Below are 27,591 nucleotides of genomic sequence, written 5' to 3'. Positions count from 1 at the left end.
TGTCTTTCAAAACTGGAGGAAGTGAACCCGACACCGGTCTGATTTCTACGGAGTTGAACGTACTGATGAAAACACCAAGTCTGCACTCACAAAGACAAACAATCGCACAAACACAATACTCTTCCATGAGCTGACAAGATGGTGAGGCTCATTGTTTTGTTTTGTTGGGGTTTTTTTTAAAGATTTTTAAGAGCAAATGTTTTAACCAATTACAAGTTCTGCACATTAAAAGTTTTGAGTTTCGAGGGTCCAATCAGAGCAGAAATAACAAAGGATTCAGAAAATAGGAAGAAAATCCAAGAATAGGAGATTTTTGCTGCACATTTTTTTTCAGAATTTGATTTTCCACTAAACCTGCAAGCAGATACACCACCTGTTGCCACTGAAGATTTAACAGATCATTCGTATCTTCACTTGTTTTTTTATAAATCTGTACTTTACGTGCCAAAAACGGCACCGAAAAAAACCCCCAAAAAACAAAACAATGAGCGCTTTACAAACGTCGCTGGATTTTTAAGGGCCTTAAAAACATAGAAGAAGTGAACTGAAACATGCAGGAGTTTTGGTTGCGCTGGTTTTGTACAGACCTGTGGGCCATAATTAATTGAGTACACACGTCATAGGTCCTTATGAGGCAGAGTTCCTACACACCGGTGTTCAGGCTGAAACGATATTTGTCCAGAGGACCTGTAAGGATGCATAGGAACCCTGCACGTGAACATACAGACAAAAAAAGCTTGTTGTGGGCTGACACAATGCAAAAGGTAAATTGCCATTTAATTACTGATGAGACAAGTCAGTGAGGTAATTACTACTTGAGGTCTGACATGGCGTTCAGGGATCCAGTTGTGGTAACAATAAAGACAGTTCGGTTCAGGATTATTTCACGTCGACAGTTAAGACATTTTTTTTTTTTTTTGACAGAACATTGGGTTCGCTGTGTCACACAGTTAAAGAACAGCATGTTCCCGAGGAACAATCCTCCTCGAGGTTTAGAAACACACATTTAGAAGCACCAAAATGACTAAAACACTAGTCATTTTTTTTTTTTTATTCAGAATTTCATTATCAAAATGTTCAAAAAAATCTCAGTCCCTGTGCGAAACCTGAATTTGCGAGTTATTTTTCAAAAAAGACTCGTAAAGTTTGTGTCTTGTGAAGTCGAACAGTATTGAACACTGGCTATTCTGCAACCCCCCCCCCCAAAAAAAAAAACAAAAAAAAAAACAAGTTTTATACTGACTTTTGTGACAAAACACAATATCCACTCAACTTTCAGAAATATCCTTTAAATTTTCAGCTTTTTGCATCTCCAGCTGGCAGTGAGAAGAAACTGAAAGACACCCCGGAAACACGACAATGTGACATCAGAAACCTGTTCATCAAACCGACCCACGTTTCAGCTATAAAGAGACAAACTTGGAGCTTAAATTTTGTTCCTAAATGATAAATGTCCACTCACTTCCTGTGTCCATACTTAACTGAATTTGGGCGAGTAAGATAAGACCGTCATTGAGGCTGTTAAGACGAGTGAGACCGGCGTGTGTTTTTATACATCTACAAAACTCTCTTGCAATTCCAGCTTTGGTAGTTTTGCAGTAAAAAATTCAACAAATGAAGCCGACGAGTGAAAAAAAAAAAAAAAAAAACGCCTGGAAAACATCTGCCGCTAGCAGCTCAAACCGAAAGCTGTAAACATGTGGGTGTATCAGCGTTCGCCTGCTGAGAGACTGCACGAACACAAGGACGGATATTAAGGACTGCATGGTGTGGAAAAAAATTAAGGTTTTTAAAAAAAATCTATAAAAAAAACCCAAAACAATGAACATTTTCTCTGCCCAAACATGGCATTGTTATGTTTTTGCAGGCATTTACGGACATGAGTGGGTTTTTTTTAATTTTGTGTGGCATTATTGTTAAGTTAAAATTAGTTTATTATATTGTTGTTTAAAAAAAAAAAAAAAAAAAAAAGCACTAGCTGGACTCCGTAGAAGGCAGGTGAGATGAGGAGCATGAGGCCGGGGGACAGTTTCTGAAGCTTTTCTCTTTATCTGCCCTAAAGTCTATCAGAGCAATGTAACATATCTGGACCCCACATATACATAAATGGAAGAGGATTTGATATAGCTGTTTTATGTCTTTCTCAGACAACATAAAGATGCTTTTATATATTTTGATACTGATAGCGAGTCTGTCTTTAAAAAAAAAATCCTAATTTATCACCCTGGGACTCTTATCGCCCAACATATAGATAGCACTTCTGGGATCCACTCTTCTTCTTCTTCTTCTTTTTTCTTTTTTTTTTTTTAACAGTCTAAAGTCTCTCTTCAATCTCTCTCTCTTTCTCTGTAATGACATTTTATGTACAATATTGGTATATAGAACATAAATTACTACACAAAAAAAACAAAAAAATTAGCCTATTCACAATTGACAATCATCAAGAATCCAATAGCAAATTAGACAAAGCCAACGAAATGAAATTCAAAAACAAAAACAAATTCAGAGACAATTTACTTGATAAACAGCTTGATGCCTGTTATATAACTTTTTCCATATACTTTCTGTGCTCCCAAGATGTGTCGAGTGTGTAATGAAACGGGGGGAAAAGAAAAGAAAGGAGAAAAAAAAAAAAAGCTATTTTTTTTTTTTTTCTATAAAAAAATCCCACTTCTTTTCTCAGTCATTGTCTCCAGAGGATGAAGTCTGCATGAAGCTCAAAAAAGACGGTCACATGATTCCCGACATCTTGTTCGCGTGTAAACAGAGCACCAGTAGTGTCTTGGTTCCATGTGTCTCTTCTGTACAAAAGTATAAATATATGCTTTCTCTCCATTTGATTTTTTTTTTTTTGATTTTTTTTTTTGTTGTTGTTGTTTTTCTTTTTGTTCACATATGTAGGATGTAGCGGACCAAAAAAAAAAGGTTGTTTTTAGTTTTTTTTTTTTTTTTTTTTTAAAAACACACCAGTGTTGCAGTTTCTGTGCTGGAGGCTGCCAGTTTGTGTGGTATTTGTAACCCCTCCCCTTCCTCCCCCTCTTTTTTTTTTTTTTAGTTTTTTTTTTTCTGTCAGATCCCGATTTGCTGGCTTGTGTTGACTTTTTAACCGTAGTCGGGTGTTTTGCTTGGTGTTGGTTGATCGTCTTTGCATAAATTAAAAAAGGTTTTCGGCACAGTCCGCGGCCACTGGGCCAACACAAGAAACTAAGAAAAAAAAAAAAGAAAGGAAAAACAACCGTTGTGTCCGTTGTAGCTACAGCAGGTCCATCTTGGGTCTGTAATGGAGCAGGAGGGGCGATTTCTGGAAGGAACAACAAAAATAATCAATAAACAAATCAGCACAAAGAGGATTTTTTTTTTTTGCAATAAGCTTATGAACTGTGAAACTATCAACTCTGAAAGTTTGGCCTCCTAATACGAGGGATAAAATGGTACAGCAGTGATTTAACAGAACATCTAATAAAACCAATGAAGCTGAGATGGCTTCACACTGCGACATAACAATTATTTTACACACACACACACACACACACAATAAAAAGGAATATTCGTCTCGTCGATCCACCTTAAATCTCCATCTTGTCACGACAACAAATTTCAACGTGTGGTCCTTCCCCAAGATTTCCTCGTTGCATAAAATGTCCAGCTGTGGGAGAGAAACAGTAAAAATGACATCACTTAAAAAAATTAATAAATAAATAAAAATGTCCGAGCAGGAATTGAAACGCAGCGTCGTGGCTGCAGCTCTCTCTCTCTTCTTTGCTGCTTGCGATGAGGGAGCAGAACTTGCGCCGCCCACACTCGGGCCCTCTGCTCTCATGTTTTCACTCTGTTGTAACACCGCTGCTGCCGGGGGACGTTTTTGATCGTGACACCGAGCGGCCGCCGGCTCCCGAAGCACCGAATACTGAAGTGCAGTCGTGAACACGAGGCCGGCGCCCCGAATCTGCTCAAGTCAACATTTATATTCTGCTGAGCGCATCTGCCAGTCAATACTGAGAGACAGAGGGAGGGAGGGAGAGAAGGCTGGGGAGGAACACGGCCACAGCGCCACCTGCTGGTCGTCAGTGGAAGGACGCGCTGAGACTTTCAACAGCAGAGGAAAACTGTCCACGTCTGAGATCAGGAAGATATCAAAAGTTATTCAGTGGAAACGTGTGTTGAAAAGGGATTTTGAGTCCAAATAAAAATAAAATGTGAATCTTCTCTCGCTTTAAAAGCCACACTTAACCAAAAAAAAAAAAAAACACCAGACTAAAACCCCAGACCAGCATCCAAAAGGCAGCGAGTGTGCTCTGAACAATGGTTAAATTATTCCTACGGATACTTTGGGCCTATTCTGAGGAATGTCAGATCCTTATAAACTCAACCACACAGCAACTAAAGGCATTCAGAGAAATAGGAAAAAAACAAGTTTCCCCACCCCAAGACGCCTTAGATGTCCTTGAAGTTGACAAGAAAGTCACGCAGCTTTCAGAAAATTCAAGTTTTCTTTTAAAAAAAACAACAACCTGTTTTGATAATCAAATAATGATGCTAGTAGAGATTTCCTTTGTTTTTCTTTGTCGTCTGAAATCGTTACAAGAAGATTTTTTTTTTTGCCTTCTGGTCGCACAAAACAAACCATTCAGAGAAACTGAAAAGGACTGTTTTCCAGTACCTTCCTGCAACCAAGCAATTAGTTGAGAACAATCTTCAGACCAACCCACAGTGAAAATGATCAGCAGCTGCAGCCCCCGACCTCGGCAGCATATTTTAACTAGAATATGGTATAAAGGTATTCTTTTCCTCCCACCATGCAACTGAGGCTTAAGAGGATTTTTTTTTTTACAAGAGGAAAAAAAACTTTCTGCTGCACAACATTGTGGATATTTTTCTTACTTTTCTCTAAAAGGACTTCGTAAAATTAAATCAACCCAAGAAGGAAAAATCTATTTAGGATCCTTCAGTTTGTAGATAAATTCAAACGCGTTTTTTTTTTTCCATATATTGGAGATAAGCAACACATGAAGAGTCATAAGAAACCAACAGGTTGGAAACTGCTGCTCTAAACTGTCAAACTTCTCGATCTTTAAATAGTCTTATTTATATATTTAATTGCATCTTCTACACTTGACATTTTCCTTTAAGAATATTAATGTTAAAAGAGTTTGTTCTCCTCTCTTTTGGGCATTTCTTTTATCTTTTGATTTATTAATGGAAAACACTTCCCGCTCAGACGTTTTAGCTGCGTGACACAAACGCGAGCGGCGAGTAAACGCCGCTCTGTTCTGTGACAAAGCGCCGCGTCGTGAAAGTCTCTTCGGCTTGAAAGCGCCATCGTTTCAAACAACATCTTTTGATCGTTGGCTAGATGGGACAACAATGGCTGGCGGGGAGAGCGTCCGCCTCGCCAAAAGTTGTGTTACGGAGGCCGACGATATGATGGAGCCTTCCCACTCATCTCCATGACAGCCAGTTTTAAAAAAAAACAACAAAAAAAACGACGAGAAAAGCGAATGTGCTGATTATTCACCGCAATTACAAAAAAAATCCATCTGTCAGATTACCGCCCACTCCCCCCCCCTGGCTGCTCCGAGCGGGGCGGGAAACACAATAAATAGAAAAATTAGATATCATAAGGGCTCGCTTCCTGCTAAATATAACGAACACAATGTGTGAGTCAGCGCAGGAACGGATAATAAACTGACCTTTTTTTTTATGTAATTTAAAAAAAAAAAACTTCCTAAAACACGAAGGCCCACACTGCCCAGCTGGTCCTCCAACAAGTTATTAAAAACAAAACAAAAAAAAACGCCAAGACTTAAAAGATTTGTTCCAAATTTGCTACAAATCCAGTTTTGGACATAAACGGTTGTTTTATTTTAAGCTCGGGAATTAATATGACAAAACGATAATCCACAAATCTTACTTGTTTAATCACAAACTGGATTTAAATTAACCGTTGACTTGGAAGCAAAACTATTTCAGCCCATCAAGTCACTGTTCAGGTCACTTTTAACGGTTTCTGAGGTTCGGACCGGCTCTCGGGGCTGAAACGGGACTTTCTCGGCGGCGGCTCTGAAAACGTTTGTCGCCTGTACCTCATTAAACGATGTCAGGTTCAACTTCTTTGCGATGAACTTCTTGAGGTGCAGGACTGTGGCTTGTGCTGAGCAGCGGATCCACTTGCGCTTCAGACCCCGAAGCTTGCTGCTGTTACACTCCAAGCAGATGCTGACCTGTTGAAGGGACACAAACAGAAGAAGATGGTGGTGATGATGATGATGATGATGATTAAAATGTCCGAAAATGGGTTTCCCAAAGCGGCGGGATGAAAAAGACCACGCTGAACTCAGTTTGAGTCTTTGAAGTCATCATTTTGTTGAAGCCTTTCAGGTACAAGAAAAGGGCAAATTTGATCTTACCACTTGTTGATGAACAGAAATGGGATAAAAACCACTCGGGGCAATTTGGAAAACACCTGAAATAACGCGATAAAACAAAAGACTACGTGGGATATTTACATAAACGGCAACTAAAACTTAAAACATGCGAACAAAATCCCATGAAATCTAATGACTCTTCCCAAAAAGTGCCCAAATGTCTTGAATTTACCTGCTTGGAAAAATGTTTTTCAAAATCCGCTGATATTCCTCGACCACTGGGATCTCCGACTGTCTTAGTTTCATGCAACATTATCGATGAAATGACTTCATATCTTCCCCCTCTGAGCGCTTTAAGCCTGTCGAAACTTACAGGTGGGGAAAACAGCTGGAGCCGTTTGGAAATCAGTTCCTGAGCCCAAACCTGAACCCCAAGAGAAACGCAAATGTTTTTAGCCATAAAACCGCTCAAACTTGTTTCACCTAATTTATCATGGGGGGAAAAAAACAAAACGGTTTAATTGAGCCTGACGCCGGTGCTGCTGTCCACCTGCATATCTCTCCGAACCAGCGGCCGTTTGCTTATTGGCCCCTTCCAAGTGGGCAAGCGTCTCCGGCGTCGGATCGTGCACTTGTTTTTATTTTCCCCCCCTGAGGTGACACGGTCGGTGGTTTTTGGCAGTCGGGCGGTTGCAGAAGTCAGAATGCGTTACTGCCACCGGGCCTCTACTTCTGCATTTCAAAAGCCAGGAGAGGAGGAGGCGGGACGGGCGCTTTGTGTTTCCTTCATTTGCGGGTGTCCTCCCGTCTCTTTTCATCTCTCTCCTCCTGAGACGGGAAGAGCTAACATTACCCCGCTTTCTGTTTAAACTTGGAAATCATCTCGAATAAACACGTGGCGGCGCCGCGGCGCGCAGCCGGCTGCCTTCAAATAAAGGCGAAGACCAAACAAACCGCAATATGTCTGCTTTCCTGGCGAGGGAGGGCTCGTAATGCGAAATCAAAACAAAAAAATAAATAAATAAAAGCCCCGTTAGTGTGCCTGGACTCCAGCCCGCGAGGCGCTTTCATTACATGAAAGCTGCATTAGTGACGTGTCGGCGCGAGCCGAAGGAGTCCTCGCTCAGATAAACACACAAGACGAGGTGACGCAACGGGGAGGCACATCAAGAAGACATCAGACGTGCCGTCGTGCGGAGAAAGCTTTCCTCCGTGTTGCAGCTCCATTACGGAGTCCTGAACGCTGACGCAACGTCGAGTTTGAACTCTTTTGTGGGAGTTTGGAGTTTTTGAAAAGTCAAAACTTGGAGAATTTAATTATTAATTCAGAGCAAGAGCTGCGGCTAAAAGAAAAAAAATACAAATATACTCACAGAAGTGGAGTTACGTCCAGTAGCTACTATTTATTTACTTAGTTCCTGTACACCCGTAACGCATATCCATCTTTTGCACATTTGACTTCTTTCTCAGAAGTTGCATCATCTCGTTTTGCATTTTCAACTCATCACGAGTGTTTCTTGAGAATATCAGATACAACTTTGGCAAGAAAACATTAAAATGTGGATAAATCATTAAATCATTGGCTTTAAAAACGTCAAAGTCTCCCTGAAGACGACTGATGTACGAGGTCGTGTGGACTGACATCACCTCCGCCAATCTCATTTTTACGCACAATTACAGTTTAACTCGATTTCACAACTGTGATTTTTGCCAAATTTGTTTGTTTAGTTACAGTTTATGCTCTCGTCGTAAAGTACTTTTTTATTTGCTGTAGTTTCTCTATTTTTATAACAAATATTTGCTTGTTTTTAAAACCGTTTCATTCTTTGCGAAGCACTTTGTGACATTTGCTCTGTTTAAGCTGCAACACTGAACAAAACTTCGCCGACTTCCTCCCGTCTCCCTTTCTGATCTAAAAGCTCCGTCTCATCACGCCTCATCTCGTCCCATCTTCTCTCCATCACCGTCACATTTTCCTTTCAGCCCGTCTTTCTGATGAGCCCTCACCTCTTCAATCACCTCACACGACGCTTCCCTCCAACATTGTAAAAAAATAAATAAAAAAAAACCCAGAGAATCACATTCTGCAATTTTATGATTACCTCAAAACACCCTGCAGGGCGGCTTCTTATCACCAGCAGCCATTTTATCCATCATCTTGTATTCCTGCGTTCTCCCTCCTCTTCCTCCTCCTCCTCCACCTCTCTCTCTGTGACATTTGACATCGCTGCATTCATCTCACACACTGCACCGTATTAGCTATTCCGCGTGCATTCAGCAAAGCCTCTGAATATCCAAAGGTCGAGATCTTCACCCTCGACGGAGGCAGCCTGAGTATTTTTTATTTTATTTTTTTAAATCTGGATTTCTTTTTCTGGAAGAAAAAAAAACCCCAGTAAAAATGGCTTTTTATTTTCCATCAAGATGCAGAAAAAGGTGCTTTCTGCTCCTGATAGTCCAGCAACAGTAATCCGCCCTCCCCCTGCATTATTGATATGATTTTCCATGGCTTACAGAACGAGCCAGAATACAAATAGCACGAAAGAAAAGTCCATTTCCATTTTAAACGCCTTCGTCGTGGATAGCGGTGGTGTGGCTGCTGCGCTTGTCTCGACAAATCAAACGGCCCGAAGACAAAAGAGCCCCCGTAATTGTAAAACAGCCCGGTAAACCACAAGGGAGGGGGGGGGGGGCACTTTTGTAAAGGCAATAATTGATGTTTGGGCCTTTTAAAGGCAATTGCAGCAACAATTATCACAAACGGTATTTTTTTTGTTTTTAATTCCTTTGTGCTTCTGTTCCTGACAGAACGCTTTGTAACCCGTAATTATTTTACTCCGGTTCGCCTTTAATCTCTGCTAACAGACAAACCCATTATCACGGCCTCCTGAATTTCCTTTGTAAGTTTAAAAAAAAAATAAAACTGAATTACATTACAAAAGAAAACCACATACTGTATTCCCACTGTCCAACCATGTCGACAAGTTCTTAGATATCCGACCTGTCGCCGTACCAATAAAATGAAGGTGCATCTAAAAAAGGTTCCTGCTGGTCTGAATCATCCACAAAAAATGAGGTTTGAGTTAAATCACAGTCGACAGCGAAGTCTGAGGATTAAGATTGTGCTGCAAAGCAGGCAGATATCTCAAATTTGACTCAGTAAAAGTGATGATATCCCCTGTAAGAGGCCCCGAGAGGAAAGAGGAAGCTGTCCATCAGCGGGTGAAGGCTTACCTGCTCGTCGCTACGGTGATAGTCGTTGTCCTCCTCCGGTTTCTCCTCTCCCGCCTCCTTATTGGCCGTGTCCTCTGATTTGGCGTCGCCTGTTTTCGGGAAACCAAAAGAGAGAGAAACGGTTATAATCAACAAATGTAAAGCCAATAAAAAAAAATGTTTTTAAAAAGTGTGCAGTTCATGGAATCTGTTCTCGCTGCAGTCAAACCAGCTTCTCTCATCGCGCTCGTTAATTTAGGTCGAGAGGTTTTGAGCGTAATTGACGTCCACGGCGGTCCAGTTGACATCAGAGTTGTCGGGAAACGTGTTTTTGTTTTTTTCTCTCTGCAGTATTTAAACAGCTCTGTGCCCACCGGAGCATCGAAACACCTCCCGCAGAGGTCCATTCACGAGGCAATTACATGTCTCGGGGTGGCATCCTTCACGTGGCTTATTAACGCAGGTAAACTTCTCATGTGATATGTAAATGAATATACGAGAGTTGCTCCACTAAACTTGGCTTTAGAATCTAAACTTATCCACTGAAGTGAAACCACATATCTTTCCACTGTCCGCCTCAGTCCCTCTTCTGGACTGCATCCAGTTCTTCTTCTACTATTTCTTCCAGCTCTGGACACGTCTAAAGTCTTAAGTTTGACATGTCGTGATGTCTTTGTTGACTTTGTAGATCTGTGCACATAAACACACCCCAAAAACTTTTACCAAAAAAAAGTGAAACAGGAGCTCCGAAGTTGCCCCGGACGGCCGCACTTATATATTTCTCTGTGGATTTTCTTGTTGGCTGCGATATTGTAGCAGTATTGAATTTTTTTTGGGATATGAAACTCGGTTATCAAAGTCCAAATTGTGTTGCTGTGACACAAATTGCCGCACAGATGGGTATTGCTTTTCTGTATCCTTTAAAAACAAAGAACAGGTTTAGTGTGCTGTAATAACTCGGTGTGTGTGTGTGTGTGTGTGTGTGTGGACAGTTTACTCAGACTGTAGATGCGATTGCGTTCACCCCTCCGAGACTGTTCCCCGTCAGGGCTAACTATCACCAATCCCACCAGAGCAGCGCCGAGTGTCTCGGCGGTGATTGTCTCCGGAGTCGACCTCCCTGATTGCTTGTCGAGAGCGGCTCGCTCGTGTTGTTGTGTCTCACCTTCACACAACCCGCGAGCTTCACGCCGACCATCAACAGGCACGAAGTCCTGGCTCGCATTAGGAGGGATTTACAGACCCAGCGGTGTGTCTCTTACGAAGGTTTCTTTTTGACTCAATCAGGCATGGATAGAAAAATCATCCGAGAAGTTTATGAATTATGGGATCTTTCGCAGGCAATCGACTGCCAAAGGCGTGAACGATGACATTTTACAGCGAGGCTACTGTACCCGGTGTTGGTGTGTGGGAGTTTATACAGACTCCTCGTGGCCTCGTGTTCCTACATTTTCTTGTGCGCTCAGGAAAGCAGGTAATTTAGAGAAATGAGTCTGTTGTGTGCTGCTGGAAGACGAGTTGCTGTTTAGCTGGTGTCAAGTAGCGCTTGGAAGAAAAGCTCGTAGTGCGTGCACTTAGAAAAGCAAAGTGTCGGTCAGAGTGACGGTACTTCCAGATCAAAAATGGTTTAATGACGTTCAAAAGAGAATCAAAAGTCACGAGACGCATCGTCAACCTGCAGCGCAACATATTTCATTTTGTCCCCAGTACAAATATTTGTCCTCGTCCTTTCCTCTCACCCCAAATTCACTACCATTTCCCATCATGCTTTAGTTATTCCTCTGTAACGTTTTGAGGATAAAGCAACCGAATGAAATGGGTTGAAATTATATTTACTTCAGTTAAAAAGTGCCATTTTGGAACATTTCAATAAAGACATAATGATGCATAAGATGGGCTCTGACTCAAAACCAGAAGTGCACAAGATGGGAACTTGATGTGTTTACTCATCACAGTCAAATGTTTGGCTACAACTCCTGCAAATACCTCACCTAGTTGTAAATGGACAAGCCCAACACACGTCCTGACAGTGGAGGCACAAAGACTCCTGCAGACTTTCAGGGTTGCACACGTGAATTTTCAAAAAGCAAACTGGAATCTCTTAAACTCGCATCGAAATGTCTGTAGAAACTACAATCAATTAATACAACATTGGTTATTCTACTTCCTGCTACTTCCTTCACAGCTACGATGGAGGAACGGAGAGACGTGGAAGTACTCGATTAAGTTATCTCGTTCAGTTTTTTTTTTTTTGGGGGGGGGGGGGGCTGCAAAATATTTCAGAGCCAGACGCTTAAGGATGAAATTACAAAGTAGGCAAAACGTGCGACTGCCCTCGGTTTCCCCGGAAACCTCGTAACGAGCCGGTGTGATCTGGTTAATTGTTAATTTCTCAGGGAGTCGAAGCCTTCCGGGAGCTTACGGATTAAGGCGACGACCATGAACCAGCAAAGCCTCCTGGTTCAGGTTCCAGCGGGGAACTCGCTCGCATGTTCCCCTCCTCGTTTTGTTTCCTCACGTCACTACGGTTTACAAAAAAAAAAGACAATGCTGGAAAATATCGTTTTATAAATCAATCGTTTCGAGCATCGGCAGATGTATTTTTACTGGTTCGAGAGAAAGTTTGAGGTTTTCTGGGAAAGTGAACCTTTTTTAATTGAGTGTGAAGCAGCTGAGGTCTGGCGGGGGGGGGGGGAACATTAACCGAGCGCCGTCTTATCACCTGGAAAACCGCCTGAACCGAAAACAACAAGAACAGCTGGTTCTGACTGACTTAAACTACAAGGTCGCGTTTATTATCATGTCAAAGAAGAAAAATATGTAGTGAAGGGTTCAACAGTCGTAGCCAGTAATTTTAGGGACTTTTTTTTTTTTTCATTTTTAAAGTAAAGAACCCGAGAGGTTTCAATCTAAATCCTTTTATAAGATTCGGTTCAAATTATTCAGTTTGGGAAGAGCAGAGTCACGACATAAAACTCGGGAATCTTTCAAGACCTCTTCATAAATTCTGCAGGGTTTCATCAGTGCAGTGATCAAAGAGGTTATCTGTCATTGTTTAAATGCCGCTACTTTGATCCATGTGACAAAAAAAAACAACCAAAGAAATCCAGGGATGTCTGAGGCCAGTTTTGAGGCTGACCAACAACAGACTAACTGTCAACTTCTGCAGCGTTTCAAAGCAGCTTTCTTAAAAAAAAAAAAAACACAGAACTTATCAGCGCAGTCAAAATCTATCCAAAGAGATAGGCAGAAGAAAAAAAAAGCTTCAAATGTTCAAAAAAATCTAAAACAAAAACATCCTCAGAGATTTATCTGCAGTGAAATCGTCTGCAACCGCATTTGATTTTCTACAGCTTTTTTTTTTTCCTCTTATGTGTGAAAAGTCGGAAGCCATTTCGATCACTTCTCCAGTCTACAGACATCATATTGTTTTGTGTTTTAACACGTTGAGTGGAAATGATGGCGAAGTGCAAGCCAGGAGTTCCTTTGTCTGTCCGAACGCTCCTTAAAATGTGTTTTGTGAGCTTCGGCTGAAACACGACTCGGAGCAGGCGAGGCTCAGGAAGCCGGAGAGCGGTTTCACTTTCATTTGAGCCTTAATTACCAAAATCAGAGCAGGAGGGGGTGTGGGGGGGGGTTAAGCGAGCGATTAGGCCTGCCAGCACGACAGCCCTCTGGGCACTCATTCACACCAAACCTCGGAAGAACAGAGCTGGTTTGGAGAAAATAAAAAACGGGGACCAGAGACTCATTGTGATTGGCTAAATGGCCTTCATCTGAACCGGTTAACGGCTTTTCCTCATGGTCGTGTTTCTAATGTCACTCATTAGGGATCAGGCGCTTCATTCTTTATATAGTACGGTCAGAAGACACTCACACTGCTGAGGTGGAGGGCACGTTTTAACTGTTTGTGTTCACACCTGAATATTAAATCGTTTCAATTTAACGAGGTCTGAACGTGTTTCACAGCCTGAAGCCTCAACGTCCTCTACCGTGGTGCTGCTTGGATGCAGAGCTAACAGGATCCGACCGCTCATTGTCTCCTCCATTAAACAGATTAGCTGAGTTCGTGTGTGGTCGGGCTGCTAACTCGAGAGAAAACTCCAAAGGTTTCCCTCTCCCTCGGTGCTTTTGTAGCTCCTAACTGAATCTCAGTGTTTGTAGTTTAGTTCAACTTCTCCACTCCTGTTTGTACTTTTAAACTCAAGCGGCAACCAGCAGCGACGTCACCCGTCGGTTTTGTGAACGGCCGTTATGAAGCCTCGAGTTCGGATTTTGGACGTTGCCATCTTTGCTAGTTTGGAGCAGGAAGTGACCATATTTGGGTGAGCTGGGGGGAGGAGCCAGCTGGTGGATCTGACTGATCTCATTGGAAACCCGAGGATACTACATCCCGCCCACCGATTACTGCAACCTGACTGCACCGCAGGCCTGTCAATCAAACAGACACGCCCCCAAAAACAGGTCTTCTTGAATCTTCTTTTCTAATAAATGAGGGATTATTTTCAGATGGACCTCCAGAAAACTAAGAAGAAGGAGTGACTTTAGCTAACAACACCGAGATAACTGATGGACACATTTTATTCACTTTGGATTTGATGAGAGAAGTTGAATGGGAGTCTATGGAGCCGGAGGCTTTTTGGAGCCGACCTCTAGTGGCACTCGCTGGTATTGCAGCTTGAAGGCACCTCGGCATCGCCCTAATTTTTTCCGCCCACTTTTATATACAGTGTATGTTTTAAACATCAACTACAGCTGCTTATGACTCAGCTCGAAGACCCCATATTAAAAAATGCCATTCTTGTTTGTATAACTTTGTGTGACAATTATCACACATTTCCTTGTTCTTTCATTCATTCATGCATTAGGTGGTTACAGCTCTGACATATGACACAGCTACCACACAGCAACCGCGAGAAGATTCAGCTTTCACTTTTCTCCTCCGTGTTTCTGACGCAGATGGAGGCTGTCGAAAGCCGAAGACAATTACAATTCGATTTCATTCATACGGCGGGGGTCGAGACCTTTACGATATTTTAGAGAGAAACCCAAACAATTCACACATGAGCGAGCATTCGACTCAACGGTGGGATGGAGAAAGACTCTTGACAGAACCCGACTCAAAGGTCGGCGGCCATCTGACTCCACCGGTCGGGGTGAGGAGAGAGAGAGGAAAAAAAACAATAACAACAACAGCAGTAGGTTGAGTGACTCGGTGAACATCCAAACTGCACAACACCTCCTGCTCGCCGCCATCACTGCTTTCTATCCCGGTGAGTAAACGGGACGGAGACGCAGCGTCGGCAATAATTCGAGCGCAATATGGCCTCGTCCATTATGATACATCTGTCTGACATCGTGGTGATATCCAACTGGATAATAAATCAAAACATACGCTGCGGATATCGACCCCTTTAACACTGGCATCAATTATATATCAAGCAATTTTTTTTTTTTTTGAAGAGGCCGCAGTAAATTCAATACAAACTGGAAAAAAAAAACATCAATCAGTGATGAAACTGAGCTTTGAACTGTGTGTTTTTTTACTTTTCTCTTCAGTCCTCCATTCATTACTGTACAAATGTGTTGTTGTTTTTTCTGCTGTTTGAAGGACCTTCAGCATATTTTATCCCATAACAAAGCTACGCCGACAGCTCCTGTGATGCCGTATCACATGTTATGCCAAACAATGGAAAACGACGGCGGGGTCATTAAGCGGTTTCACACAAAAAGCGACCGCGTCGCTGTCCTGCCAATTGATGACGTCAAAGCACACTTCAGTGTGATACTGCCAATATACACCAAGTTACCAACTAAATAAGATGTGAAGTCAAAATGTGTTCATATTGTGGGGCAATTCGCTCTCAAAATATACAACTCTTTGTGAGTGCGATTCTCCGTTTCCGTGGCGACACACGGGGCATGACTAACAACCGGTAAACAATCACGTCACGTCAGTAGACTCTGATGCGGAGATGCCCAAATTCCTTCCAAACCCAACAGGCGAACAGTTCTCCAGAAGCAAAATCCAAAAGTCAACATTTATTGAATACAAAAAAAAAATTTGATGTAATCATTTCCTAAATGTTTTTATCTAAAGAAATATTCTGCTTCGGTGACGGTGAACGACGTTTTCTGGTGATGAGCACGGTGTGGCGTCATGCTGATTTGACCGCGTTCCTAATTGTGCAGTTGACCAATCGGATTTCTTGGTCGGAACTACTTCGACCAATCAGAGGGGACGAGATCAGAGATCGGAGATATCCAACTACAAACCAGAATTCATCCTCCACTGGTGGCGTGAGGAGCGAACCGAAGAGGAAAATCCTTTCTGTGTTTATGGAAGCAGCAGGAGGATGTGTGTGTGTGTGTGTGTGTGTGTGTGTGTGTGTGTGTGTGTGTGTGTGTGTGTGTGTGGGAGGAGGAGGGTTGTTGATCGTACCATTGCGCTGATCTAGATGAGTCTTCATGTTGCAAAGCTCTCCTTTAATGTCTCCGGGAACTTCCATCCCCAACTTCTGATAGAACTCCCTCTGCTTCTTTATCTCCGCTGCACAACACGGAAAGAAACAACAACAATAATAATAACGTGATTATGCGTGTGTTTCATTGAGGCCTCGGAAGAAAATATTTCTAAAATATATGCATTTTTCAGTAATGCCAAGTCAATCTGTCAACACATGCAGATAAATGATAACATTTTTTTTTTTTTTAAAAGCCTTCAAGTAACTACAGATTAAAGCTTGTTGAAAGGTTGCATCACAATGAAATACAATAGATGACACTCACCCTCTTGAAGTCCCGGTACCAACTTGTAGACAATGTCTTGCATTGTTCTGTCATGGCTACAAAAGACAAACAAGACAAATGATTAGTTACATTATTATAATAGAGATATTTAACAATGAGTCAACAGCGTCGAAATTTTACACCCACAGATGGAAAAACAATGTTCGAGATGCACGTGGCATCGTTTCATATCGAATTGTTTTTCATAAAAGACTGCAGCGGTTTCCAACCTGAGGGTCTAGACCCCAGAAAGGGGTCACAACATTAGTCTGACGGGTTTCCGAGATGATTAACATCATTATAAGAGAGGAAAAACACATTGCTGCTTTTTTTTTTTGTGTGTGTTTATTTTTTCTGAGTTTCCTCTAATCTTTTGCTTTTCTTCTCGTAAATGATTGTTCCTATTCACCCTCAACACGCAGCCGAAAATTTCAATTCTGGCCAAATCAGTCTGTGAGAAGCTTGTTTTAAAAAAAAAAAAAGAAGCTGAAAATCTCAAGATGACATTCATGAAGAAATTTCGATTACAAGAAGGAAAAATGAACATCCAGTTGATCTGTGAGAGACTGGTGTGCAGCATACGCTCTGTCAGTCCGTGTTAAACAGCCTCTCCTTGTGCCGGTGACACGGAGGGCGCTCAGGTCTGCCATCACCGCGACGCTGCGTTTTGACACGCCGCCCCGACGGCCGGCTGACGGACGCGACATGTTGAAGTGTTATGAAGGACAACTTTTTATTTATCTTTTTTAAACGTGGCACATTTTTTTTCCTGCTGTCCACCGAGGAGTCGTTTTTTTGTACCTCGGGTGGGGGGGCTAAAATGAGCCTCCTGCTACCGAGGCTCGCTCTGTAAAGCAGCAAAACACTGACCCCTGCTGGACAGAGATGGGAGTACACCCTTACGACTAATTGTTGAAACACTGTTAAGTGTCAAATAATGTCACACAAGTTTCCTTTCTGCTCTGTATAGCAGTATTATCTATTTTGTCTTTACAGTGTTTTCCTGATTCAAGTCTCTATTGAAGTTATTTTGAAAAAACTTGAAACTTGATTAAAGAAATGAAAAAATGCAACATCAAACGCACTTGGATCTGAAAAATCAAGAGGATATTTTTGCGTATTCATTTAGCAGCACTGCACAAATTAGCACAAATATTTTCACAGATAAAGATGTAAAGGATTATTTCATCAAATATTCACAATTTACTTTGTCTCAAGACGATTTCCATCTGCAGTCTCGGATGGTTCCGAGATTAATTTTGAAATAAATGTATAATTTCAATGTGAAATATTTTATATCCTTTCACCTCTATGTGACCCTAAAGACCCCCAAAAAAAAGCACAACAACCAAAGAGGGGAAGATCACAATTTGATTCTTACTCCTGTCCTGTACACTATAACAAGAACACAAAACTTTTTAAATTGTAAAGACTCGCAAGCTCAGGAATGTTTGAAATAATGATGTTTGATTATTTAGAGTTTAGTAAAGACAGACATTCACTGGCTTCATAAAGTTGGAAAACAAAACAGGAAAAACCACCAAATCAAAATCAACAAAATCAAAACAACACAAAACTACGAGTGGATTTAAATTTCCAGTAACCCTCCTTATGTGGATCTTTGATGCATTTTGAGTCATAATAAGTATAATTGTTTGACAGTTTAACTGTTTTAACCAGAATAATTTCACTTATTAATGTTAATACGAAGGATTAGGACCCTTGAGAAAAGCCACACTTGGCAGAACGAGCGGCAGGATTTGTTGTGGCTCAGCTAATTCTCCCTGAGGAGACATCCGAGTGTGATTTTTAACTTCAATCTCAAACATCAACTTTGATCAATCTTCCCGCCGAGCAGACGGCGTCCGTCTCTCATCTGTGGGGCGTTTTTGCTTTCAAATCGCTCGGGATGTTTCCCGTCAATTCCAATTTCCTGCAAACAATGAGGCAAAAAAACACGGAGAAAAAAAACAACCAGCTGCACGAAGAGCTAATGTGTTTGAAATGGAGCATTTCCTGTAAAACAACAAGTCTGCAGAGGGCGCAGTTTAGACGCTAATGACTAAATTGCGGCTTCACATTAAGTTTGTGTGTCACATTAATCACAGATTAATGCACGAGCGCTCGGAGGGGCAACGACGACAACGCGATCCCTCACCGAGGAACACTTTAGGAACACCGAGGGAGAAGACGTCAACAAATGTGACTTCTTCACTTCAACATGAAGAAAACTTTCTTCAGTATGTTCATGTCTGTCTACTGGAAACTTTTATTTTTCATTAATCACGTGAGTCAGACGATGTTTCAGGAGATCGATGCTAAATCAGAGGAGAGACATGAATCTCAGATATACATTATTGTTCATTTACACCCACAACAACAACCCACCGATAGCTGTAACCTGACTGCACCATAGGCCTGTCAATCAAACAGACACGCCCCCCCAAAAATACGTGTTTGGGAGGCTTATTTTCTAATGAATGAGGGATTATTTTCAGATGGACCTCCAGAAAACTAATAAGGAGGAGCGACTTTAGCTAACAACACCGAAATAACTTGTGCAAAAAATGTATGGACATTGTATTTGATCAGAGAAGTTGAATGGGAGTCTATGGAGCCGTAGCCTTTTTGGACACGCCCTCTAGTGGCACTCGGTGGTATTGCAACTTAAGTGCCTTAAGCTTTTCAGACCCACAAACTACGTCCACTTTCATAGACATTCAATGGTTAATGCAGGCTGGAAACGGACTCCAGTTGTTATTCCAGTCACAGATTACAGAGAAAACTCATCAGCAGAATAACAATAATTCATGTTTAGTTATAAAAAAAAAATCTGCCCTCTCTGCCCTCCGTGAGACAAACCGTTTAAAGCTCTAATCGCACTTTGGATTGTATTGGAAAAACACCACATGTAATTTATTGCACTGCCTGTCTGGATGTATTCCCTCATCCAGGAAACAGCGCTGTGAATGAGCTCGTGTTACAAGTGCTGTTGTGTGAAGCACTTTATCCATTAAAAAGAACACAGGCCACCGTCAGCAGGTCAGGGCCTCTCGTTTCCTGCAGAGGAGTTGACATCAGATGGAAGAAGACCAGCCATGGAAGTTTATTGTTTAGTGTGCGTGTGTGTGTGTGTGTGTGTGTGTGTGTGTGGCTCTGCGGCGGTTCCTCACTTACCCGATATACTGCAGTGGATGGCTCTGATGAATAACAATCCTACACGTGGGACACGTGTTGTTTTCCTCCAGATACTTCACTAGGCAGCTTCTGCAGACTGGAGACACACACGCAATACTAATTATTATTATTATTATTCAATAATAACTTTATCACTACAGCAGCTTTCATGCAAGAAATGCAGCTCAAAGTGCTTTATAGCAAGAAAATAACACGCAGTGATTCACATGAAAACAGATATGAAGGAACATAAAATTTTAAAAGATATATGTATATAAACAGATCAATATTAAACACAATGTCAACATCTCCTCTCACTTTCAGTTGCAAACTCATCTAATTGCAAGAAAGTGACCTAAAGTTTCCCAGGTCAGATTATCAAAGTGATGTTTGGGCAAACAGCTGATAAGGAACAGGGGAGTTGAAGCTCAGAAATGCTGGAACATTTGAGATAATTAAGAAAATGTCTTCGATACCAACTCTGTCCACCAGAGGGCACTAAGAGGTATATTTTTTTAACATTGTAAAATGGCTTCATTTATCTTGGTGACAGTTTTTTAACACCCAAACTTAAAGGAAGCCTTGTTAAAAATGTTCACATGATGTGTCTGTGCCTGAATTTTTAAATTGCAATAAAGTCCAACACTGGTTCATGTTGTAGGAGTTGAATCTTCTTCTACAGCTGCACTCACTGATAAATAATAAAAGCATCAGCTAAATTTCAAACTGCAAAATGTTTCTTTTAGCATTTCTTCAGTCAGAAACATTTCCAGTTATTCCTCGATGTTGCTTATTCATGCCAAGATTTAATCTATTTGTTGTAAATAGGAGCAACACACCACGATGAATGCTCTTATTAAAAATGTTTATCTGTTGATTAATCAAAAGTCAAGGCTTTGAATTGTCAGAAAAAAAATAGTAAAAACATCCTTTAAATTGTCAGGTTTTTTTTCTGATAAAAAAAAACAACAAAACAGAAAACAGAAAAAAGCATCAGATGCCCACATTTGAGAAGTTCAAACAAGCAAATGTCAGAAATGTTCATCCAAGTTGTTGCTGATTGTTTCAGTAATACACACAACACGGTGAAAGAAACAGGCTGGTAAAAAAAAAAAAAGAAGATTCATACTGACTTCTGATGAGTATACTGATCCCTTAAATGATGCTCATAATTTAATTCATTGATCTTGCACTGATCTGCTGCACAATATTTGCTGCGCCTGATTCTCCACCCGAGTTTCTCTATTTGAAGCTCAGACTGTCAGAACAGCTGCAATGGTGACGTGATGTGAATCTGTCTTTGTCCCGCCTCTCTCTGCCGGCGGAGGCCCGAGTCTCACCGTGAGAGGCCGAATCAAAGCGTCACGTCTGGACCTCCTGATGTCTGAAGTGGGCAGAAAAAACAACTAAAAAAAAAGCTCCCGTCTGTGGTGGAAGAGCTCCCTCTGGTGGGCAGACGGGGGTACTGAGATACGTATGGCTTCATTAAGTTTTCTCAGCTCGGGCTCTAATCTTTGAGGTATTTAGTTCAAAGATTTGGACCACTTCATGCTGCACACATTATCAGGGAGAAGAGGTAGCTGTTTGACTTCGAGTGTCTAAAAAGAAGAAGTCATGTTGTCGACTTCAGGTGCTCCGAATCAGGCGTTTCTGGCTTTAAATGAACAGAATGTTTTAAAACCAGAGAGCCTCCGACTGCTCTACGCACCAGTTGGATGAAATTATTCTCACCAGGCTAAATGCTAAATGTTCTGCACCAAGAATAAACATGTGGAGTTTGATTGAGAGCCACCCTCCGGCTCCAAAAGACCCCTTTTGGTTAATCTGCAGAAAATTACAATTCCACAATAGCAACCTTAAAAATACCGACACGGTGTCGCCGGGTTGTGCCCTCTCACGACTCGCACGGGTTAAAGGACACTTCAGGTTGCCAGGTGGAGGCCTCGTCAACTCAGTGACCCCCTCACCCCCACCCCTCCGCAGGGATTTACAAAAGAGTCCGATTCAAGGTCGAGCTGTTTTCACCACAACAGGCAGAAAAAATGCAAACAAAGAAACTAAAACAACTCTTCCTTCAACCTAAAGATTTAGAAAAAAAAAAAGTCTGTACAGTTTTAAAACGGTGCAGCCAAACAGCTCCGTTCAACTTAAATAACCTGCATGCGTGAGGTGTTGCTGCCCTCCTCTGATTGGCTGGTTCTTTCCTGGGTTAAAGACTCCTGTCTTTATGTGTATGCTGCGTTGTGTGTGTATGAATGTTAATAAAGTGAGACGCTGTGCAGGATTCTTTTTTTTTTTACCATTTCTAACATTTATAAAAAGCAATACAAAATAAAAAACACCTTGTTTACTTTTGAGCTTGATATTGTGGGGTTTTGAACGCCACGTGTTGATGTTGTGTTGTTTGTCTCTGAGGCTGAAGTGTAACTTCTGACGGAGCAGCTCTGGACCGACTTCAGTTACTTCGTTCATTAATCAAAATCCACAATCAAACTGGCTCCTGATTGAGCTCTTTGATCCAATTAAAAGAAAAACACTTTTAATTGTTTATTTTGTTCACATTCCAAAAGTTTCTTCATCTTAAAAGAACAGGAAAATAAAAAAAAACCCTGCGGTGTTTGTACGTTTTCATTTCCCAACTGCTGAATAACAGAGAGCGTTTCATCTTTTTACTTCTTTCTGTCCGTGTTGCGTCGCTGCATTAGTTTGTGTTTCAGCAGCTGATAAACTCTGTTAGCTCGCATGCATTTGTTTCCGATGTGTCGTGAACACACGCATGTAATAATAATAACATGCGGCAGGTGAAAGAACAAAAAAACAGAAGGTAGTTTTTATCTGCACTAAAAAAAACAACAACAAAGATATAAACTTGATCGAATTAAGTTAAAATATTTGTAGCTTTTTAAGGATGAAGCCTGAAGGAGGCAATTAGAAATAAATATGTCCGATTACACTGCGTCTACTAAAGGAAAGAGATATTAACTCTGGATGCTTCACGGAAGCAGATTTTAGTCTGGAGGAGTCTCGACGACTGCAGGAGGAGACGGACGGTATTATCCTGCTTTATTAAAGATGCTCAGTTAATGATGCACCACTAATAACCCCCAAACTAATAAATGTGCAAGATGACCTGGTCTGTGAGTCTGTAAGCTTCAAGGCAGCAACTTCTGATTTCTTTTAAATGGCAACTTTATTCAATTTTACAACTGGGAAAAAAGATATTTTTGAGATTATGTTACGTCCAAAAATAGGAAAGGAAGACGCAACAAGCTCTAGGTTTAAAAAAAAAAACACCAAAAAAAACAGAATCTACACGTGCAACAGCTCCCCGACCGACAGACGGATCAGGTGGTAAAAAAAAAAACAGACTGAAAGCAGCAACAAACGGAGCCGCACAGAATCTCAGAAAACATCACTCTGCCTTCAGGATTATTTTTCCTTGCCGGCGTTTGATGAAAGAGAAACCGAGAAGCAGGCTGACGACAGGAAGGAGAAACGGGAACACAACAGGCAGATGAAAGTGAAGAGCACTGGTGGGTGTGTGTGTGTTGTGGGGGGGGGGGGGGGGGGGGGGTGGACTTACAGGTGTGTAAGCACTCGGTGACGGTGGTGGCGTCGATCAGGTAGCCCTCACACAGACGACATGTGATGTGGGCGTTGATGTGACACAGCTTTATCTTCCTCGTCAGCATGTCGGGGTTCTGGGGAAGAAGGAGAGGAGACCAAAAGTAGAGACTAAAAAAAACAGGAAATAAAAAAAGGAGTGCGAGGCGTTCGTGATTTCGGACCACGACGGCGTTGTTTTCCTTGCTGCGACTACTCGGGCCGTCACAGTTTTCGCCTTCTGGCCTCTTTGAAGAAAAAACTTTCAGGATTTTTGTTGTTGTTGTTGTTTGTCAGCCCCTTTTAATCAAACTCCTACCTGCAGACGACGTCGCTAAGACGGCAGGTGAGTCATTAACTGCCGTCGGTAAACGGCTCACTACTGCATTTTAAAGCTCGAGAGTCATCAGATAGACGCGTGCTCAGCTGGTGATTCACGCTTTACAAGATTCGTCAGTAAGAACCAATGTTGAAAACAGGGATTTGCAACACAGAAGCCAGGTTGGTGTTGAGCAATGACTAACACGCGGTTACACCAACGAGTTACTGGGAGTCCGCTCGGTTCCCACGGAAATGCTGGTTTTTGTTTTGTTTTGTAAAAGCAGAAATGTTTTTTGTACTTCTTCATTTTGATTATTATCAACGAAACACACACGCAGTTCATTCATTTTCGGACCGGCCGTGTTTGGATAAGTGGGAACATTTTGACTGACGATGACTTCCAGGACACAATTTGTCAGATTTGCACCAAAGTTAGTGGTTAAAGTTTAAAAAAAAAAAAAAAAGAAAAGAAAAGGACAATTAAATTGTTTATCGCAGTCAAAATGCATACAAATAACAGTCGTATCAGGGATTATCCAACTGACAATTTGACTTAACGCAACACCTTTGAGGGGAAAATCACTAATTGTATTAAAATAACCAATAACAGCTGATTTAAATATGAGAATACAGCCTCATCTCACACTGACGTGTTTTGTCAACGCTGTGTAACCTGCAATCACTAAAATCGTGTTGGAAATCCAGCGCCTGCTTGTCGCCATGACTTCATGATCCGTAGTCACGGCGTCGATGCGATCTAAAACAGGCCGTGGTTTCTCCTCCATGCACGTATGATGTACTCCATGACTTTTGTCAAAGCTCTTAAAGGTCCAAACTAAATCGCTGCTGAAGGGAAAACTGGAAGAAGGTCTCGGTTCATTACTGGGACGGATACCTTTCAAAATAAAATGAAGAAAACGATCTTGAGTTTTCAAAAGAAGGTTTTCTTTTTATGCAGCCTGATACTTTTAAACAAGAGACAAACGATTTTTAGTTCTACTGTTTATCCACTTTAGTTCATTTACCGCCAGGATAAAATGCAGTTATTGTACCGATGCTAGAACATTTTCTTTCCCCTTTAAATCGAACACATAAACCAGGTTTCTTGAAAACCAGACAGCTGAGTGACCAGTTCAGCGTCCTGAGACTGTGACAGGCTGATTAACGGCAGACAGTTGCAGTGAAATAAAGGATCACTCGGATGATGACAGGCTGCGCCCGCTGACGGAGACAAGCCGACATCCATTATTTAGAGGCTCAAACCTGTTCAGAAATCCTCTCTTGACTTCTAAAACTGCGGTGAGACTCCGGACACCGAGACGGACGGAGAACAGACGGAGACAAACCAAATCCAGCTTTTAGCTTTGCGGATGTTTTTGTTTTTGACATCGAATTACTTCATGAGGTCATGATAATAGAGTTAGAGATAAGATGATCAGTCAGTAACTCCATTAGCTGATCGAATCAATCCCTTTCATTTGTGATAATCCTTTTTATTAACTTGTGTAACATGGAACCAAATATCTTGTCAGCCAGAACGAACTTGAGGAAATTTCACTATTTTTATAACTTTTTTCCACCGTTTTCTGACATTTTATTTCTCACATCATACTAATTATATTTTTTGAGTAACGTCTTAATATGCAACTATAAAAATTGTGAAAAATACAGTAAAAACAAGTTACAAATGTCAAACTCTTGATAGTTAAATGAGTCATTTTTGGAGAAGTTATGACACTTTTACCCGTTTTAGTTTGTAGTTTATTTTGAATTCTCAGACTTCTTCCAGTGCCGATAAAGGAACAAGTTAAAACCCGAACGGTGCGGTTCTTACCCCTAATACCGCCATGCGTCGACTGTGGGTGGTGCAGCAGCCACGTCTCTTCCTGTGGTTGTGCGGCCCGGCAGTGTTAGCTGCTCATCATGGAGAGCCTCTCATCGAAGCCTGCGAACACAGAGAGCAGCGGAAATAATTAGAGCCTTGATGAAATCTCAGGAGGTGTTAAACAAAAAGAATAAACTGGCAGCGTTGGAGGTATAAAAAAAAAAAAAAAAAGAGAGAAGCAACGATGACTCAAACTGAGAAAACACGGTAACTCAAACCTGAAGCCACTAAACCCATCCGTTGAAAAAGTCTTTAATTCACACAAATACCGAGATATATAAAAGAACAATTCACCAAGTCTTTAATTCTGGGCGCATGGATGCATCCGTTGTAATAAAAAAGATTTAAAAGATGCTCTCATTAATTACAAAAACACAAATGAACACTTAAATTCTCATCTTTTTTTTCTTTGATTTCTGTGTTTTCAGACATTGAAAAAAAATTTTTTTTAGCTAATGAGCAACTACTTTCTCGTGTAAAGCAATTGTAAGGACATACGGCATCCACACAGCAGGAGGGGGGGGAGGAAGGCTCTGGAAAAGAGATCCATTAACAGCTTTACATTTAGTTTTTTTGGTTTAACTGAACAACCAAAGAAAAGAAAAGAAAAGAAAAAAAAAGAAAAGCCACCCACAGAGAAGTCGAACTGCGCTGGAAAACTACAAGGAAGTCCACATCACAGAACCACCCACACGGCTTGATTGAGGAAGCCAAACACCACGGCGATGGATCGCTTTGGCGACAGGGAGCAAAATAAAAAGCGGGTGAAAGGATCTCACAGAGGACCACTTCGAAGCACGAGTTCGACGTTCCTGAAGTCGTCCTCTCGACAGACGGGTGATGGATGTTTTTATTTATTTTATTTTTTTCTTTCGGGGGCCTCCCAGCCCGGTCGTGCCGTCACTTTGCGTGATTCACTGCTTAATTGTAGGAGTCCGACCACTCGAATCACGACGGGAGAGGGAACGCCAGGCGAACACCCACCGCTCTTTACTCTCTCACACACACACACACACACACACACACACACACACACACACACACACACACACGATAAAAACAAACTGCCTTCAAAGTGTGTGGTGACAAAGGTGAGTCTGCCAGCCTGCCTCCGTCTGCCCGTCAGACCGTGAAATTAGCCGGCGGAGATGAAATGTGGCGAGGACACACACACACACACACACACACACACACACACACACACACACACACAGTGTAACTGCTGCCTGTTGGAGAGCCGCCACCGCTGCGCTCACTTCACACAGATGTTATCATCACATGACACCCGGCGACTCCTCTGTGATGTAACGCTCCATATCGTGAGCGTCGGTGGGGTTAAGTCGAGGTCACATTCACACCAAACTATGCTCGATAAATGTTTCAAACTTTTGTGTGTGTGTGTGTGTGTGTGTGTACGCCTTAAAAAAAAACAGTTGGGAGGGTTTTTGGATATCAGAGGACAGATGTTGACATCAAGGCACATTATTTAGGCCTGAAGAACCCTCAACATGTCAACACAAATCAGGAGGCAAATGTGGAACAAAAAACGAGGTAGAAAGCATCACGAAAAACGAAGAGGAGAGTTTAAATTCACGACGCGATCGGCGAGACGGAGAGCTCGAACTCTCCTAACGAGCAGCTGTTTGTGAAAAGGTTCGATCACAGGTACGACTCTAAACTAAAAAGTGGGCCGTCCACTCGGGGAGGAATAAAAAAGAAAGTAAACTTCACCCCCAAATTCTGCCGCCTGATTTCAGGCTCTGTTCTCATTATTGATAAATAATTTGGATAGCTTCAAAAAAAAAAATACGCTCCGGCTTTGAAATTAGTTCAGCCTCTGTCCTCTGCACTGATAGTGCTCTTCAACCACCGCTGCATGACTGGAGGGGGATTTTTTTTTTTATATATATATACATATATATATAAATATATAAAGTATGAGACACAACAAACCACAGCTGAGTTTATTTCAGTCCACTGCTGCTGAATTGAGGGCTGCTGCATTCAGGGTCGTCTGAGGATACCGGCTGCAGCCTCCATCCAGAGAGCAGCGCTTTCAGCATCGCGCTGCAGACGCCGCTATCGATGTTTACAGGCGGTTGTTCGTGGCGTCCTGGAGGCCAAGTGGGTGAGATGCATAAAATGTAATTGCAGCTATTAGGTTCGTTTCCAGAAAGAGGCTTTTACAAAAGAAAACCAAAAAAAAAAGCATGCGTCAGTCTCTCTGCTTGTTCCAAC

General features: G+C 41.7%; 1 protein-coding gene across 1 annotated transcript in view; it reads right to left on the bottom strand.

Moving 5' to 3' along the window:
• Positions 1-759: 759 nt before the first annotated feature.
• The window catches only part of LOC138210358 (polycomb group RING finger protein 3), a 46,316-nt gene continuing 19,484 nt past the window's right edge, over positions 760-27,591 (bottom strand). Inside the window, exons 2-10 of the mRNA XM_069169456.1 lie at positions 25,303-25,413; positions 23,128-23,245; positions 19,545-19,641; positions 16,368-16,423; positions 16,021-16,128; positions 9,600-9,688; positions 6,084-6,221; positions 3,566-3,646; positions 760-3,301 (exon numbers count right to left, since the gene is read on the bottom strand). Of these exons, the coding sequence (XP_069025557.1) occupies positions 3,254-3,301; positions 3,566-3,646; positions 6,084-6,221; positions 9,600-9,688; positions 16,021-16,128; positions 16,368-16,423; positions 19,545-19,641; positions 23,128-23,245; positions 25,303-25,317 (750 nt within the window). The 5' untranslated portion in view covers positions 25,318-25,413 and the 3' untranslated portion in view covers positions 760-3,253. The remainder of the gene's footprint in view (positions 3,302-3,565; positions 3,647-6,083; positions 6,222-9,599; positions 9,689-16,020; positions 16,129-16,367; positions 16,424-19,544; positions 19,642-23,127; positions 23,246-25,302; positions 25,414-27,591) is intronic.

The sequence above is a fragment of the Embiotoca jacksoni genome, unplaced genomic scaffold, assembly GCF_022577435.1.
Source record: "Embiotoca jacksoni isolate LCO1_2020_lvr unplaced genomic scaffold, fEmbJac1.0.p SCAF_45, whole genome shotgun sequence".
Lineage (NCBI taxonomy): Eukaryota > Metazoa > Chordata > Actinopteri > Embiotocidae > Embiotoca > Embiotoca jacksoni.
This window is presented reverse-complemented; position numbering and strand designations above follow the sequence as displayed.